This window comes from Oncorhynchus masou, chromosome 14, assembly GCF_036934945.1.
Source record: "Oncorhynchus masou masou isolate Uvic2021 chromosome 14, UVic_Omas_1.1, whole genome shotgun sequence".
Classification (NCBI taxonomy): domain Eukaryota; kingdom Metazoa; phylum Chordata; class Actinopteri; order Salmoniformes; family Salmonidae; genus Oncorhynchus; species Oncorhynchus masou.
This window is the reverse complement of record NC_088225.1, coordinates 33,387,680-33,406,701: the sequence shown is the minus strand read 5'-3', so window position 1 is coordinate 33,406,701 and position 19,022 is coordinate 33,387,680. Positions and strand designations below refer to the sequence as shown.

The window sequence follows — 19,022 nt, the reverse complement described above, 5'->3', positions numbered from 1 at the left end:
GTGCAACAAAGGGACCGGTCGACTGTCTCTCAGTGCAACAAAGGGACCGGTCGACTGTCTCTCAGTGCAACAAAGGGACCGGCGACTGTCTCTCAGTGCAACAAAGGGACCGGCGACTGTCTCTCAGTGCAACAAAGGGACTGGCGACTGTCTCTCAGTGCAACAAAGGGACCAGTCCTGATCCCATGAATCTGAGCCTGTGGATATGTTGTCCTAACCACAGAATTACATATTAGTACTACTTAATAATATTAATACTATATCATATTATAACGTGAAATATATTATAAAATGTAATTGTATGCATGGTACATTATAATATGAATAATATGTTTTAATTGAATAGTACTTTATAATATGAATAGTACTCTTATAATATGAATAGTACTTTATATGAATAGTACTTTATATGAATAGTATGTTCTAATTGAATAGTACTTTATATGAATAGTACTTTATATGAATAGTACTTTATATGAATAGTACTTTATCATATGAATAGTACTTTATAATAGGAATAGTACTTTATCATATGAATAGTATTATATATGAATAGTACTTTATCATATGAATAGTACTTTATATGAATAGTACTTTACAGTATGAATAGTACTTTATATGAATAGTACTTTATATGAATAGTACTTTATCATATGAATAGAATGTTCTAATTGAATAGTACTTTATAATATGAATAGTACTTTACAGTATGAATAGTACTTTATCATATGAATAGTACTTTATCATATGAATAGTACTTTATCATATGAATAGTACTTTACAGTATGAATAGTACTTTATATGAATAGTACTTTATCATATGAATAGAATGTTCTAATTGAATAGTACTTTATATGAATAGTACTTTATAATATGAATAGTACTTTACAGTATGAATAGTACTTTACATGAATAGTACTTTATCATATGAATAGAATGTTCTAATTGAATAGTACTTTATATGAATAGTACTTTATCATATGAATAGTACTTTACAGTATGAATAGTACTTTATCATATGAATAGTACTTTATCATATGAATAGAATGTTCTAATTGAATAGTACTTTACATGAATAGTACTTTATCATATGAATAGTACTTTACAGTATGAATAGTACTTTATATGAATAGTACTTTATCATATGAATAGAATGTTCTAATTGAATAGTACTTTATATGAATAGTACTTTATCATATGAATAGTACTTTACAGTATGAATAGTACTTTATCATATGAATAGTACTTTATCATATGAATAGAATGTTCTAATTGAATAGTACTTTATAGAATAGTACTTTATCATATGAATAGAATGTTCTAATTGAATAGTACTTTACAGTATGAATAGTACTTTATAATATGAATAGTACTTTACATGAATAGTACTTTACATGAATAGTACTTTATATGAATAGTACTTTATATGAATAGTACTTTATCATATGAATAGTACTTTATCATATGAATAGTATGTTCTAATTGAATAGTACTTTACATGAATAGTACTTTACATGAATAGTACTTTACATGAATAGTACTTTACATGAATAGTACTTTACATGAATAGTACTTTATCATATGAATAGTACTTTATCATATGAATAGTACTATATATGAATAGTACTTTATCATATGAATAGTACTATATATGAATAGTACTTTATCATATGAATAGTACTCTATATGAATAGTACGTTCTACTATAATAGTGCTTTGTTAATGGTAGTTGATGGTCCTAACCTTGGTATCTTCCCCTTCAGGTCAGTACGAGGACACCTACATCGGGCCGGAGCTGGAGTTCCTGGTCCTACACCTGGACCCCCACACTGATCATCTGTTCAGGGTGTGTGCCCGGGGAGGGACGTGCAGTGGAGCCCCTGGAGCGTCCCACAGACAGGATACACCACGCTGGCACCCCATGGTAAACACACACACACCAGATGGACAACACTCACACACACACACCAGATGGAAAACACTCACACACACACTATAGGGTAAACACACACACTATAGGGTAAACACACACACCCCATGGTAAACACTCACACACACACCAGATGGAAAACACTCACACACACTATAGGGTAAACACACACACCACAGGGTAAACACACACACCAGGGTAAACACACACACCCCAGGGTAAACACAGACACACACACACCCCAGGGTAAACACAGACACACACACACCCCAGGGTAAACACAGACACAGACACATCACATGGTAAACACAAACACACACACCCCAGGGTAAACACACAACCCAGGGTAAACACAGACACACACACACACACACCCCAGGGTCAACACACACCCCAGGGTCAACACACACCCCAGGGTAAACACACACCCCAGGGTAAACACACACCCCAGGGTAAACACACACACACACACACCCCAGGGTAAACACAGACACACACACCCCAGGGTAAACACAGACACACACACCCCAGGGTACACACACACACCCCAGGGTCAACACACACCCCAGGGTCAACACACACCCCAGGGTAAACACACACCCCAGGGTAAACACACACACCCCAGGGTAAACACACACACCCCAGGGTCAACACACACCCCAGGGTAAACACAGACACCTGAAGCAGATACAGGTGATGCGTTCAGCTCCAGGTTCTGCATGCTGACACAGCGTGGTCTACGAACCTCAAAGTGCGTCTCTGATGGTATTTGTGTGTCTCAGATGGTGTGAGCTCGCGTAACCTGTAGACGTTTGTTGGTCTCGTGTATCGTGAGACACTAGCTCTGGTCCAGGGCATCAGTGTGTTAGGCACATAGTCAGGGAACTAGCTCTGGTCCAGGGTGTAATGTTAACCATTGTTGCTTGTGCAGCTAGATAGTACGCACACACTAGCTACTTAGCACACACTAGCTACTTAGTACACACTAGCTACCTAGCTTGTAATTTCACCTCCCGTGCTGTTGGGGTCAGTAAAGCACCGTCCTCTCTGGCATCACTCAACATCCTGTCTCATCTCCTGTGTCTCAGTGTCTGTGGCGTGAGAAGGTGTGTCTCCTGGAGCCAGACCTGTTGAAATGCAGTCGGCCTCGACTGAAGATGTACTGTTGTCATGGTTTCTGTCTTCTTCTGGGTGTGTGTGTGTTTCTCTGACTGTGTGTGTTTGTTTCTCTGACTGTGTGTGTGTGTGTGTGTGTTCCTCTGACCGTGTGTGTGTGTGTTCCTCTGACCGTGTGTGTGTGTTTCTCTGACCGTGTGTGTGTGTTCCTCTGACCGTGTGTGTGTGTTTCTTTCTCTGACCGTGTGTGTGTGTTTCTTTCTCTGACCGTGTGTGTGTGTTTCTTTCTCTGACCGTGTGTGTGTGTTTCTTTCTCTGACCGTGTGTGTGTGTTTCTTTCTCTGACCGTGTGTGTGTGTTTCTTTCTCTGAACGTGTGTGTGTGTTTCTTTCTCTGACCGTGTGTGTGTGTGTGTTTCTTTCTCTGACCGTGTGTGTGTGTGTGTTTCTTTCTCTGACCGTGTGTGTGTGTGTGTTTCTTTCTCTGACCGTGTGTGTGTGTGTTCCTCTGACCGTGTGTGTGTGTTCCTCTGACCGTGTGTGTGTGCGTTCCTCTGACCGTGTGTGTGTGTGTTCCTCTGACCGTGTGTGTGTGTGTTCCTCTGACCGTGTGTGTGTGTGTGTGTGTTCCTCTGACCGTGTGTGTGTGTGTGTTCCTCTGACCGCGTGTGTGTGTGTTCCTCTGACCGCGTGTGTGTGTGTTCCTCTGACCGTGTGTGTGTGTGTTCCTCTGACCGCGTGTGTGTGTGTTTCTTTCTCTGACCGTGTGTGTGTGTTTCTTTCTCTGACCGTGTGTGTGTGTTCCTCTGACCGTGTGTGTGTGTGTTCCTCTGACCGTGTGTGTGTGTTTCTTTCTCTGACCGTGTGTGTGTGTTCCTCTGACCGTGTGTGTGTTCCTCTGACCGTGTGTGTGTGTGTTCCTCTGACCGTGTGTGTGTTCCTCTGACCGTGTGTGTGTGTTCCTCTGACCGCGTGTGTGTGTGTGTTCCTCTGACCGCGTGTGTGTGTGTGTTCCTCTGACCGTGTGTGTGTGTTCCTCTGACCGTGTGTGTGTGTTCCTCTGACCGTGTGTGTGTGTTTCTTTCTCTGACCGCGTGTGTGTGTGTTCCTCTGACCGTGTGTGTGTGTTCCTCTGACCGCGTGTGTGTGTGTTCCTCTGACCGCGTGTGTGTGTGTTCCTCTGACCGCGTGTGTGTGTGTTCCTCTGACCATGTGTGTGTGTTCCAGAGTGGTGTCCAGGCAGTGAGGGCTACATCCTCAGCAGTAGAAGGAACATCGCCATGCGGAGTGACTCCTCCCCCTCTAAAGCTGGGGTTCTCTACTCCAACGCTCCAACCTACTTCTGTGGACAGACGCTCACCTTCAAGTCAGTACACACACTCCCCCCCTCTCTCTCCATCACAATCTGTAGCGTAATGTTATGCTGTGATTAATGTGTGTTCTGTGTGCTTGCGTAGGATCTCTGCAACGGGCCAGATGGACAAGCGGGACAGTATCGGGGTGTGTGTGGGGTGTGAGGGAGAGGCGGAGTCTCTGCAGAGGGACCAGGCTGTCTGCATCTCCACCAACGGTACGCTCACAATCACTTTTTTTATTTTGGTAAAGCGTACAATTGCAGAGTAGCAGCAACGTTAAAAGTTAGCAAAACTTCGAGATTTTGTTCTCACCTCCTCTCTCTCCCCCCCTCCCTTCCCTCTTCTCTCCCTCTCTCCCTCCCTCTTCTCTCTCTCCCTCCCTCTTCTTCCCCTCCAGGAGCAGTGTTTGTCAACGGTAAAGAGATGACCAACCAGCTGCCTTCCATCACCCTCGGCTCTGCTGTGACCTTCGATATGGAAGTGGTCAACCTACTTCCTATTAGCAACAACAACAACCTTAGCGACGGAGGCAACTTCAAGCTGAGGGTTACGATTGGCTCAGGGAACCGGGAAGTGGTGTTTGATTGGCTGCTGGACCAGGGGGTGGACTGCCTGTTCTTTGGCTGCTCCTTAGCCCACCCTGGTTGGAAGGTGCTGGTGTTCTGAGGCTGCTGATTGGACAGCAGCCCTGTCAGTCAACACAAAGGGACAAGCAGGGTAACAGTCTTGTCTGAGGGAAATGTCCTGTCCCAAATCAACCCCTAGACCCAACCCCTTAGACCAGTGCTATTCAAACTTTTTAGCAGGGACCCTATTTTGTTGTGTGCAATTTCTCATGAACCCAACCCAAAAATAATAAAAAAAACAGTACATTTTAGATTTTTACATCAACGAATAACCCTTAATTCATTACATTTACAAGAAACCAAAATAAATGTACTCAATTTTATTTTTCAAATACGTTTGTATATTGTCTCATACAATAATCTGTACTCGTACTTTTTGTTTAGTGAGGGTCGCGATCCTCGCCTTTGAATACCACTGCCTTCGACACTTAGCCTCTACCCCGTATAGCAACTGTTCAGTGTTGGGCTATTTCTAAAATGTGAATTCAACTGTTGTTTACAGTAAATGTACCCCTCTTTTACCCACTGTGACCAATCTGTTCCTTTCACCCTGGGAGAGGTTTGATCTGGCGCAGCGATCTGTGCTTCCTCCAGGTATGACTGGTGATGGCTGAGGGTGGTCTTCTCCGGTGTCAAATCTCAGCTCCAGGAGCTCACCTTTCTCCTCTTGGGCACCTGGATGGACAATGTACACAAAGCCCTTTCTGACCTGTCTGATAAGATATGCTGCCATCTGATACAGACTGATGTACCAGAACTGACCAATCATTATTGCTTTTCAAGACACTCAGGCCGTGCATGAAATGGCACCCTATTCCCTATGGGCCTTGGTCAAACGTAGTGGACTATATAGGGAATAGGGTGTCATTCCTGTGCCCTATTTCAGATGCACATTCTCTCCAAACGTCCTAAAATGGTGGTGTTTTTTAAACTTTTGAATGTGAGAACAATAAGGGGGTGGTCTCGCTCAGAGAAGTGAGACGTTGCCTTTCATTAAACACTTGAGCTGCAAAGCATGCTGGTCTGGTTTACCACAGAATAAAAACGACTCACTCCAGAGATCCTCTTCTTTGTCAGTCTCTCCTCTCCCTGTCGACCCGTTTTCAGTTCTCTAGCTCGGTGTGAGCAGAACTCATGCGGTGTACAAAGTTCAGATTCTGTAAGTGTTCTGAATCAGATTCCATGTCACGCTCTTAAATACTTTTTTTGTGTTTTTTTTTTTTTTGCTAACAGTATTCACAACCATGTAATGTAACTTCACTTGTAGACTGATGTACTTTCATGTGAATTTTTGGGGGAACTTGAGAGAGGTGAATTTATATTTTACAACGGCATCCTATTTCCTCCCGACCACTATGGGGGCCGTTTTGGGTTGCTTCCTGTGTTTCTGCAGAGATGGTATGGTTGCTGTGGTTACAGAGCGCTCTTCAGCAGACTGACTGAGTTCGATGGTTCAAATTTAAATTAACCTTTATTTAACTAGGCAAGTCAGGAAAGAACAAAATGTTATTTACAATGACTGCCAACCCCCCCCTCCCCTAATGATGCTGGGCCAAACCCTTTGGGACTCCTGATCATGGCCGGTTGTATGACAGCCTGGAAACGAACCAGGGTCTGTAGTGACGCCTCTAGCACTGCAATACAGTGCCTTAGACCGCTGCGCCACTCGGGAGTGTGACGGTTTCACATTTAACAGGTTAACAGTGGTCATACATGCTGTAAGACACTGCTAGATAAAAGCTATAGCTTGGATACAGTACATAGCTGTATAGTTACTCTGTGGCAGTGTTGCTTCACATCCAAATCATCTGATATCAGTGAAAGGCTGCCAATGGCGCGAGGGTAGGAGTGTGGGGTTGGAAATGGAACCAGGCCACCTGTTATAGTGGGGTCGTACTCAGCTGTCTTGTCATTCACCACCCTTCTTCCTGCAAACATCCGTCTGCAATTCCTTTAACTGTGTCCGAGTCCCAAATAGCACCCTGTCATTTAGCAGACGCTCTTATCCAGAGCGACTTACAAATTGGTGAATTCACCTTCTGACATCCATCCCCTATCTAGTGCACTACTTTTTTGACCAGGATCCATAGGGCTGGTCAAAAGAAGTGCATCAGATAGGGTGCCATTTGGAATGCTGACTGTGACTTGTAAATCAGGGTTGGGGCTCAGTTCCATTTCAATTCGGGAGTTTAACTGAAATTCCAATTAGCGTTAAAGTGGAATGTGAGTCGACTTCCGAAATGGCATTGAGCCCCGTCCTGCTTGTTAACAGGCTTATTATTGACCTCTGTCTTTGTTCCTTCCTTCAGTACAGAACGAATGCCCCAGAAACATACAATAAATTGCTTAGTCATCTTGTTTTGGTTATTTTTTTGTGTGTCTGAAATATGAAACAATCCAAAATTGGAGCTACATCAAGAGATGGACAGAAGTCAGGATGTTGGGTCAGACAGGCTAGCAGACCATTTCTACTAGCCAGGGTAACAACGGGGTCCAAAATGTTCCGGCCCGTGTCATGGTTGGAAATACAACATTTGGCTGGTCTGACGGGCTCGTTGGACACATCCCTACTGGCCCAGTCTGGAAAGTTCTATTCTCGGGCTCGCTGAAGGTCTATCCCCTATCCTAACATGTGAATGAGAGTTACAGCAACGTGACCAGTAGGGTTAGAACCGTATCCATGAGGTAGTTACAGTAACGTGACCAGTAGTGTTAGAACCGTATCCATGAGATAGTTACAGTAACGTGACCAGTAGGGTTAGAACCGTATCCATGAGATAGTTACAGTAACGTGACCAGTAGTGTTAGAACCGTATCCATGAGATAGTTACAGTAACGTGACCAGTAGTGTTAGAACCGTATCCATGAGAATGTGACCAGTATTGTTAGAACCGTATCCATGAGAACGTGACCAGTAGTGTTAGAACCGTATCCATGAGAACGTGACCAGTAGTGTTAGAACCATATCCATGAGAACGTGACCAGTAGTGTTAGAACCGTATACATGATACAGTAACGTGACCAGTAGTGTTAGAACCATATCCATGAGAACGTGACCAGTAGTGTTAGAACCGTATCCATGAGAACGTGACCAGTAGTGTTAGAACCGTATCCATGAGAACGTGACCAGTAGTGTTAGAACCACATCCATTCAATTAAAACCATATGAGACGTGAATGGTAATAGTACAAAACATCTTTATTCTTTTAAATAGAAAACATTTTCTATGACTCCTTGATTACTACATTCCAACGTCCAGCTGGTTTTAGGATGTTGGTGAATAAAGTCCTGTTTTTCTTTTGCATTTTCTTATCTGGGTTCGCTAGAGCAAAATGTTGCTCTTTTTTCCTGAAGTGAGGTGTATATACACACAAACCTGGGTCATGTTCACTGAGGCGCACTGTAGCAAAACGTTTTGCAACAGAAGATAAGTGTTTTATTGGATTCGTACAGATAGTACCTCCAACTCCCTCGTTGTGAGTGCTTTCTAACGTTTTGTGCCAAATGAACATGACCCTAGTCAACATACTGCACACAGCTACAAATCGTAGGAACAGCTTCCTTTGTTTGGGTCCTGATTGATTGCAATTCAAGTTCACACCTGGAAAGATCCACCCCATCACTGGAGAAGCAAAGGAGGCACCTGCAATAACACCCTATTTCCTATATAGTGCACTCCTGTTGACCAGGGCCCATACCAGTGGAGGCTGCTGAGGGGAGGACGGCTCATAACGGCATCAAACACAATCACATGTTAGATACCATTCCGCTCCAGCCATGACCAGGGCCCGTCCTCCCCAATTAAAGCTGCCACCAACCTCCTGTGGTCCATGCTACTTCTGACCAGGGCCCGTCCTCCCCAATTAAAGCTGCCACCAACCTCCAGTGGTCCATGCTACTTTTGACCAGGGCCCGTCCTCCCCAATTAAAGCTGCCACCAACCTCCAGTGGTCCATGCTACTTTTGACCAGGGCCCGTCCTCCCCAATTAAAGCTGCCACCAACCTCCAGTGGTCCATGCTACTTTTGACCAGGGCCCGTCCTCCCCAATTAAAGCTGCCACCAACCTCCTGTGGTCCATGCTACTTTTGACCAGGGCCCGTCCTCCCCAATTAAAGCTGCCACCAACCTCCAGTGGTCCATGCTACTTTTGACCAGGGCCCGTCCTCCCCAATTAAAGCTGCCACCAACCTCCTGTGGTCCATGCTACTTTTGACCAGGGCCCGTCCTCCCCAATTAAAGCTGCCACCAACCTCCTGTGGTCCATGCTACTTTTGACCGGGGCCCGTCCTCCCCAATTAAAGCTGCCACCAACCTCCAGTGGTCCATGCTACTTTTGACCAGGGCCCGTCCTCCCCAATTAAAGCTGCCACCAACCTCCTGTGGTCCATGCTACTTTTGACCAGGGCCCTATGGTACACTATCTATATCTCTATATCTATATATATAGGAATTAAGATGCTAATTGGGACAGTTTCACAGGTGAGGAACACAGTAGAAAATCTGCAGCAGATCCAACTCCCTTTGGCCAGGAAACTCAACAACAACATTTAACTCTCCACTGTAATACTTACTACAGTTGATGTCCAGCAGGTCACCTTTCTGAAGACGTCGACACTGACCGTGCCAAATTACTCCAACATAAGTAAGAGTACGTCCCAAATGGCACCCTATTCCCTATAAGTAGTGCACTGCCCTGTGGACCCTGGTCAAAAGTAGTATACCATATAGGGAGCCATTCGGGACGCTGCCCAAAAGCAGTGAGTGGATGTGGGTGCTGCACGGTTTCAGCTTGATGATGAATGTGGTCATACAGTGTAACTGAACCTTGACCTAATGACCTCAAAAAGGTTACAGATGACTGATCTGTGCTCGCTGAGGGCCTGAATCATCTGTCTAGTAGCACCATTGGATCCTGTGACTGACTTGAGTGCTAGCCAGACCTGAGTTCAAATACTCGATCTGTGCTTGATTGAGCTTTGCCTGGCTTAAATGGACATAAAGACTAGTCCCAAAACTGCAACTCCCCTCCCATCTAGCACTCCAGGCAGGCTAGAGCAAACATTAAAGACTCCAAATAGCATTTAAACAGAGGTCTGACAGCAATACACATTTAGTTTAGGATGTGACGTTTCTACCCTGAGCCAGACACCTTCTAGTCCAACAACACTGTTTCCAAGAGCTGGACTTCAGACCAGCGTAACGTCCCTCAAGTTCAGCCTCAAAATGGCCCCCATAGTAATAAACACAATCAAATGTTCAAATTCAGAATGCATCATCATACAACCAACCATTCCCCTTGTAAAAAAACAACAACAATACAGCAGAGTCTGGCCGTCATCAGGGTTGTATTCATTAGTGCACACTGTAGCAAAAACGTTTAGCACAAGAAAACGAAAACAAACGTTTATATTGTTCAGGTAGTCCGTCCCAAGTGGGCGGCAGGGTAGCCTAGTGTAGCCTAGTGGTTAGAGCGTTGGACTAGTAGCCGGAAGGTTGCAAGTTCAAACCCCCGAGCTGACAAGGTACAAATCTGTCGTGCTGCCCCTGAACAGGCAGTTAACCCACTGTTCCTAGGCCATCATTGAAAATAAGAATTTGTTCTTAACTGACTTGCCTGGTTAAATAAAGGTAAAAAAAAAAAAATTAAAGTGAAGACGACCCAAGTCTTTTCGGTTCGTCTCTATACTATATATATATAAATATATATATAAATAATTATATATATAAACGAGTTTGTCCCAAAGCAAATATCCCGAATGACACCCTATTTCTTGTCTAGTGCACAGACACCCAAGTCTGTCTCAAACAGGCACCTGAGACAAGACGGGGGCTAAAGTAGGTTGGACACGTGAGGAGGGACACTGCACTGATGAACCAGTGAGGACGGACACTGCACCGATGAACCAGTGAGGACGGACACTGCACTGATGAACCAGTGAGGACGGACACTGCACTGATGAACCAGTGAGGAGGGACACTGCACTGATGAACCAGTGAGGACGGACACTGCACCGATGAACCAGTGAGGACGGACACTGCACTGATGAACCAGTGAGGAGGGACACTGCGCCGATGAACCAGTGAGGACGGACACTGCACTGATGAACCAGTGAGGACGGACACTGCGCTGATGAACCAGTGAGGACGGACACTGCGCCGATGAACCAGTGAGGACGGACACTGCACTGATGAACCAGTGAGGACGGACACTGCACTGATGAACCAGTGAGGAGGGACACTGCACTGATGAACCAGTGAGGACGGACACTGCGCCGATGAACCAGTGAGGACGGACACTGCGCCGATGAACCAGTGAGGACGGACACTGCACCGATGAACCAGTGAGGACGGACACTGCACTGATGAACCAGTGAGGATGGACACTGCACCGATGAACCAGTGAGGACGGACACTGCACTGATGAACCAGTGAGGACGGACACTGCACTGATGAACCAGTGAGGAGGGACACTGCACTGATGAACCAGTGAGGACGGACACTGCACTGATGAACCAGTGAGGACGGACACTGCACTGATGAACCAGTGAGGACGGACACTGCACCGATGAACCAGTGAGGACGGACACTGCACCGATGAACCAGTGAGGACGGACACTGCACCGATGAACCAGTGAGGACGGACACTGCACCGATGAACCAGTGAGGACGGACACTGCGCCGATGAACCAGTGAGGAGGGACACTGCACTGATGAACCAGTGAGGACGGACACTGCACTGATGAACCAGTGAGGACGGACACTGCACTGATGAACCAGTGAGGAAGGACACTGCACTGATGAACCAGTGAGGACGGACACTGCACTGATGAACCAGTGAGGACGGACACTGCACTGATGAACCAGTGAGGATGGACACTGCACTGATGGTATCCTATTCCATATATCAGCGGTTCCCAAACTGTGGGGCGCGGCCCCCTAGGGGGAACTCAGTCCAGCTTTCAACTGACTCATAGCTGTAATAGTAGAACACACAAGGCGACGTGTAGAAACTGGTTATTGCATCATCAGTTCCTCTTTGTCATGTCAGTCATTACATTTCTTAGAGAGATATTTATAACCGGTCAGAAATGTCAGCTAACGTTGTTTTTTTTTTTAGCCCATAGACATTCATTTTTTTTTGTCACTCAAATATCACAAGAAAACACATTAGACATGGCAAAATGTATAGGAAATAAGCTTTAAAATCTGCAACATTTTAGGGGTGTGAACCGTTTGTGTCATGAACTTGTGCCCATAGAAATGGATGTTCCCCAATGCTGGAAGAGGGATCTGAGTGAAACAGTTTGGGAACCACTGATCTATATAGGACCCTATGGGCCTCGGCCTAAAGTACTAAAGCCTTGTAACAGCCAGAACAGCCCAGAGGGCAGGAGCCCAACTCCTGCTTCTGTAGTGAGGCAGCTTGATGTACAAGTACACCTCCTGGACAGAATGCTAGTCTATAGCAGACAGCATGATGTACAAGTACACCTCCTGGACAGAATGCTAGTCTATAGCAGACAGCTTGATGTACAAGTACACCTCCTGGACAGAATGCTTGTCTATAGCAGACAGCTTGATGTACAAGTACACCTCCTGGACAGAATGCTAGTCTATAGCAGACAGCTTGATGTACAAGTACACCTCCTGGACAGAATGCTAGTCTATAGCAGACAGCTTGATGTACAAGTACACCTGGACAGAATGCTAGTCTATAGCAGACAGCTTGATGTACAAGTACACCTGGACAGAATGCTAGTCTATAGCAGACGGCATGATGTACAAGTACACCTCCTGGACAGAATGCTAGTCTATAGCAGACAGCATGATGTGTACACCTCCTGGACAGAATGCTAGTCTATAGCAGACAGCTTGATGTACAAGTACACCTGGACAGAATGCTAGTCTATAGCAGACAGCTTGATGTACAAGTACCACTCCTGGACAGAATGCTAGTCTATAGCAGACAGCTTGATGTACAAGTACCACTCCTGGACAGAATGCTAGTCTATAGCAGACAGCATGATGTACAAGTACACCTCCTGGACAGAATGCTAGTCTATAGCAGACAGCATGATGTACAAGTACACCTGGACAGAATGCTAGTCTATAGCAGACAGCTTGATGTACAAGTACACCTGGACAGAATGCTAGTCTATAGCAGACAGCTTGATGTACAAGTACACCTCCTGGACAGAATGCTAGTCTATAGCAGACAGCTTGATGTACAAGTACACCTCCTTGTCAATAGCAGACAGCTTGATGTACAAGTACACCCCCTTGTCTATAGCAGACAGCTTGATGTACAAATACACCCCCTGGACAGAATGCGAATCTATAGCAGACAGCTTGATGTACAAATATATCCCCTAGTCTATAGCAGGGCCTGGTAAAAAGTAGTGCACACTAGTATAAAGGAATATGGTGCCAGTTGGGACTAAGTTATTGCTAAAGTGATGCGTTTACAGACCTCATGGTCACTGTAACATCAGTCTCATGACATCAAAGCAAGACTGAATAACCAGACATGGGGAAAAACTAGACCAAGGTTTCCCTGCTATAACCAGTGGGACTGTGTGTGTGTGTGTGTGTGTGTGTATTTATGTGTGTGTCCAAATTGACTTAAATGATTCTGGCCCACCACCTCTATACGGTAAACCCAACACCCAGTGCTTGTTTGGAATGATGTCATCATGAGTCTCTCTTATTATTCCCTCCAATCACCACCAACACACCCTCTTTCACCCTCCACTCAGCCAATCACCGGGCATCATTTTAGTTACTCATCACTCCTCCAGGAGAGGGCCGGAGGGTACCTCACAACTTATGCCTCTTGCTCGGCCTGGACGTTTCCACAGCAACAGAACTACCAGCTTCATCGCCATCGCCGTTTCCATTCGTGCGGCCATTACCGTGGTTACTCTTACCATCCGCGTGGTCGTCATTACATGTGGCATAGTCGGGTTGCAGCCCAGACGGAGACTCCAGCGCTGTCACCCAACACTCTCCTCCTTCCTGCCGCTGGGTCTGCTGGATGTGTCGGAGGCGTGTCATGGCCTGGTTGATGGTTGTCGTGGTAACCAGTTTAAAGTCATGCATGCTGACCAGGTGTAACAGGAAGTTCCTACAGAGGTTCTTCCTGGCAATGTACGCACCGCAACCTTCCACAAACGCCAGACAGGCTCCGTTCATCTGGTTATCTGCTATGTAGCTGATTTGCAGAGAGAGAGAGGGGGGAGAGAGTGGGGGGAAGAGAGAGAGAGTGGGGGGAAGAGAGAGAGTGGGGGAAGAGAGAGAGAGTGGGGGAAGAGAGAGAGAGTGGGGGAGAGAGAGAGAGTGGGGGGGAGAGAGAGAGTGGGGGGAAGAGAGAGAGTGGGGGAGAGAGAGAGTGGGGGGAGAGAGAGAGAGTGAGAGTGGGGGAAGAGAGAGAGAGTGGGGGGAGAGAGAGAGAGTGGGGGAGAGAGAGAGGGGGAGAGAGTGGGGGAAGAGGGAGAGAGTGGGGGGGAAGAGAGTGGGGAGAGAGTGGGGGGAAGAGAGAGAGAGTGGGGGAAGAGAGAGAGTGGGGGAAGAGAGAGAGAGGGGGGAAGAGAGAGAGAGGGGGGGAAGAGAGGGGGGGAGAGAGAGAGAGTGGGGGGGGAGAGAGAGAGTGGGGGGAGAGAGAGAGTGGGGGGAGAGAGAGAGAGTGGGGGGAGAGAGAGAGAGTGGGGGGGGAGAGAGAGAGTGGGGGGAAGAGAGAGAGTGGGGGGAAGAGAGAGAGAGGGGGGGAGAGAGTGGGGGGAGAGAGAGGAGTGGGGGGGGAGAGAGAGAGAGAGTGGGGGGAGGAGAGTGGGGGGAGAGAGAGAGGGGGGGGATTAGAGAGAGAGTGGGGGAGAGAGAGTGGGGGGAGAGAGAGGGGGGATTAGGAGAGAGTGGGGGGGAGAGAGTGGGGGGAGAGAGAGAGGGGGGATTAGAGAGAGAGTGGGGGGAGAGAGAGTGGGGGGAGAGAGAGAGAGAGGGGGGGATTAGAGAGAGAGTGGGGGAGAGAGAGTGGGGGAGAGAGAGTGGGGGAGAGAGAGAGAGGAGGGGGATTAGAGAGAGAGAGTGGGGGGGGAGAGAGAGAGTGGGGGGAGAGAGAGAGAGTGGGGGGAGAGAGAGAGTGGGGGGGGGGAGAGATTAGAGAGAGAGTGGGGGAGAGAGGAGTGGGGGGAAGAGAGAGAGAGTGGGGGGAGAGAGAGAGAGTGGGGGGAAGAGAGAGAGTGGGGGGGAGAGAGAGAGTGGGGGGAGAGAGAGAGTGGGGGGAGAGAGGGGGGGGGGATTAGAGTAGGGACGTCAAACGTTCAGCCTGCGCCACAGACACTATGGAGCCTCTAGTCTAGAGCGCCTGGTTAATACGAATTCATTTGGGGCAGCAGGTAGACTAGTGGTTAGAGCGTTGGGCCAGTAACCGAAAGGTTGCTAGATCTAATCCCCGAGCTGACAAGGTAAAAATCTGTAGTTCTTCCCCTGAACAAGGCAGTTAACACGCCAAGTCTGTCGCATGACTCCAAGTTGACCTCCATATGATGGTTGGATGGAAATTTGTATTTTTTATTTAACTATTCTATGTACATGATGGAGGAACATATTGTCTGAACCACTAGCTCTAGAGAACGGCACACAACAACGTCTCATGAAGCTCTAGAGAACGACACACAACAACGTCTCATGAAGCTCTAGAGAACGACACACAACAACGTCTAAAGAACAGCACACAGCAACGTCTTCTGAAGCTCTAGAGAACGGCACACAACAACGTCTAGAGAACGGCACACAACAACGTCTAGAGAACGAGACACAACAACGTCTAGAGAACGAGACACAACAACGTCTAGAGAACGAGACACAACAACGTCTAGAGAACGAGACACAACAACGTCTAGAGAACGAGACACAACAACGTCTAGAGAACGAGACACAACAACGTCTAGAGAACGAGACACAACAACGTCTAGAGAACGAGACACAACAACGTCTAGAGAACGAGACCCAACAACGTCTAGAGAACGAGACACAACAACGTCTAGAGAACGACACACAACAACGTCTAGAGAACGAGACACAACAACGTCTAGAGAACGAGACACAACAACGTCTAGAGAACGACACACAACAACGTCTAGAGAACGACACACAACAACGTCCAGAGAACGACACACAACAACGTCCAGAGAACGAGAAACAACAACGTCCAGAGAACGAGACACAACAACGTCCAGAGAACGAGACACAACAACGTCTAGAGAACGACACACAACAACGTCTAGAGAACGACACACAACAACGTCTAGAGAACGACACACAACAACGTCTAGAGAACGACACACAACAACGTCTAGAGAACGAGACACAACAGCGTCTAGAGAACGAGACACAACAGCGTCTAGAGAACGGCACACAACAACGTCTAGAGAACGAGACACAACAACGTCTAGAGAACGACACACAACAACGTCTAGAGAACGAGACACAACAACGTCTGATGATGCTTTAAACAGAGGCTGTATAGCGAGGCCAGGGCTTTAATGTGGGGTACGTACCCACACTTCATAACGTGAAGGTTCCATAGCTTCATCACCTCCTTCTCTCCATCGTTCACGTCTGTAAACTCCTGGATTTGCTGGAGACAGAACAACAGTCAGAGTGGATCCAGAGTCAAGTTGGAGACTCCAAACCCAATGTCAGTGTGGCTCTGTTGTAAATGGTAGACCTGGGTTTGTATGGGCCTAATACCTACAGTTTGTACTGGTGCAGAGTAGACCTGTGTTTGTATGGGCCTAAAACCTACAGTTTGTACTGGTGCAGAGTAGACCTGGGTTTGTATGGGCCTAATACCTACAGTCTGTACTGGTGCAGAGTAGACCTGGGTTTGTATGGGCCTAATACCTACAGTTTGTACTGGTGCAGAGTACACCTGGGTTTGTATGGGCCTAATACCTACAGTTTGTACTGGTGCAGAGTACACCTGGGTTTGTATGGGCCTAATACCTACAGTCTGTACTGGTGCAGAGTAGACCTGGGTTTGTATGGGCCTAAAACCTACAGTTTGTACTGGTGCAGAGTAGACCTGGGTTTGTATGGGCCTAATACCTACAGTCTGTACTGGTGCAGAGTAGACCTGGGTTTGTATGGGCCTAATACCTACAGTCTGTACTGGTGCAGAGTAGACCTGGGTTTGTATGGGCCTAATACCTACAGTCTGTACTGGTGCAGAGTAGACCTGGGTTTGTATGGGCCTAATACCTACAGTCTGTACTGGTGCAGAGTAGACCTGGGTTTGTATGGGCCTAAAACCTACAGTCTGTAATGTGGTAGCTACCTGCTCAGTGTGGTAGCTACCTGCTCAGTGTGTGTTTGCGTCTCTCACCATGATGGTCCTCTCTCGGAGCCAGAAGGGGTCCGTCTCATCCTCACTGTCGTGATCTACCTCCTGGGGTGTTTTGGGGGTACAGCTGTCTGAACGGAAGTAGAGGCGGTTGTGACCAGGGATGATTCTCTGCTGGTCTCCCTCTCCTCCATCAGCCTCCAGGAACTCACACAGACTGGGGGGGAGGAGACGCTTCGGTCTAAGGGGAGGGAGGGGTTAGTAACTGACTGTCTATTGTACCTGAATACATACATGCTTTAGCCTACAGGAAGAGAGGCGATGGGTAGGGGGAGAATGAATATATATAAATATGAGAGAGAGAGAGGTAAAGATCCTACAGGAAGGAGAACAGAAGAGAGGTAAAGATCCTACAGGAAGGAGAACAGAGGCAAAGATCCTACGGGAAGGAGAACAGAAGAGAGGTAAAGATCCTACAGGAAGGAGAACAGAAGAGAGGTAAAGATCCTACAGGAAGGAGAACAGAAGAGAGGGAAAGTGAGGTAAAGATGGATGTTGAAAGCAGCATTTATTTCTCAATGGCAGAAACACATAGTAGTAACTTAGAGCACCCCAAGAAAACATTCCCAAATTACAAACTCTAAAATCAATTGTTATAATATGTTGTTCTAAAAGTTAGGTTTGGGGTTCTCTCCAAATCAGTTCTAACTTTGGAAAAAATCCTACAACGTCCCGTCCCGTGGTCAGCTTTTTTAAAGATTGTGAGAATGAGGCGGAAGAATTGGTCCCCACACTGCTAACCTTATGCCTAACCTTGACCTTAAATGAAGACCAAAAAGCCCATTTTTGTTTTCAGGAATTTATAGGATAAAGACCATTTTGACTTTGTGTCTGTGGTGCACTATATACACAAAAGTATGTGGACACCCATTCAAATGAGTGGATTGGTCTATTTCAGCCACACCGGTTGCTGACAGGTTTATAAAAATCAAGCAAACAGCCATGCAATCTCCATAGACAAACACTGGCAGTAGAATGGCCTTACTGAAGAGCTCAGTGACATTCAGAGTGGCACCGTCCTAGGAGGCCACCTTTCCAACAAGTCGGTTCGTCAAATTTGTGCCCTGGTCAACTGTTAGTACTGTTATTGTGAAGTGGAAATGTCTAGGAGCAACAACGGCTCAGCCGTGAAGTGGTAGGCAACACAAGCTCACAGAAAGAGTGCTGAAACGTGTACTGCATAAAAATCACCTGTCCTCGGTTGCAACACTCACTACCGAGTTCCAAACTGCCTCTGGAAGCATTGTCAGCACAATAACTGCTCGCCGGGAGCTTCATAATGGGTTCGGGCTCGGCCCCTTAGTTCAAGGGAAGGAACATCTTAACGCTACAGCATACAATGATCCTGTGCTTCCAACTTTTTGGCAACAGTTTGGGGAAGGCTCTTTCCTGTTTCAGCATGACAATGCCCCTGTACACAAAGATGTCCACACAGAAATGGTTTGTCAAGATCGGTGTGGAAGAACTTGACTGGCCTGCACAGAGCCCTGACCTCAACCTTCCCAGAAGAGGCTGCTATAGCAGCCAAGGGGGACCAACTCCATATTAATGCCCATGATATTGAAATGAGATGTTCAACGAGCACATACTTTTG

General features: G+C 46.7%; 2 protein-coding genes across 2 annotated transcripts in view; one reads left to right on the top strand and one right to left on the bottom strand.

Annotated features, from left to right (window-relative positions):
- The window catches only part of LOC135554765 (cytokine receptor-like factor 3), a 20,515-nt gene extending 13,131 nt beyond the window's left edge, over positions 1–7,384 (top strand). Inside the window, 5 exon segments of the mRNA XM_064987197.1 lie at positions 1,764–1,862; positions 1,865–1,924; positions 4,273–4,411; positions 4,503–4,615; positions 4,798–7,384. Of these exon segments, the coding sequence (XP_064843269.1) occupies positions 1,764–1,862; positions 1,865–1,924; positions 4,273–4,411; positions 4,503–4,615; positions 4,798–5,066 (680 nt within the window). The 3' untranslated portion in view covers positions 5,067–7,384.
- Positions 7,385–8,203: 819 nt separating this feature from the next.
- On the bottom strand, positions 8,204–18,672 carry LOC135553878 (polycomb protein suz12-B-like). Its single transcript, XM_064985805.1, has 4 exons — positions 18,620–18,672; positions 17,411–17,585; positions 16,584–16,663; positions 8,204–14,239 (listed from the first exon to the last, which is right to left on the bottom strand). The coding sequence occupies exons 1-4, from the start codon at positions 18,670–18,672 to the stop codon at positions 13,846–13,848; spliced, it is 702 nt and encodes a 233-aa protein (XP_064841877.1). The 3' UTR covers positions 8,204–13,845.
- Positions 18,673–19,022: the final 350 nt, after the last annotated feature.

Coding starts and splice junctions, on each gene's coding strand:
- LOC135553878 (XM_064985805.1), bottom strand. CDS start 18,672: ATGCTTCCAGAGGCAGTTTGGAACTCGGTAGTGAGTGTTGCAACCGAG. Junction 17,586..18,619: donor AGTGTTGCAACCGAGGACAG/GTGATTTTTATG, acceptor CCTCCCCCCCAG/TCTGTGTGAGTTCCTGGAGG. Junction 14,240..16,583: donor CTTCACGTTATGAAGTGTGG/GTACGTACCCCA, acceptor TCTGCAAATCAG/CTACATAGCAGATAACCAGA.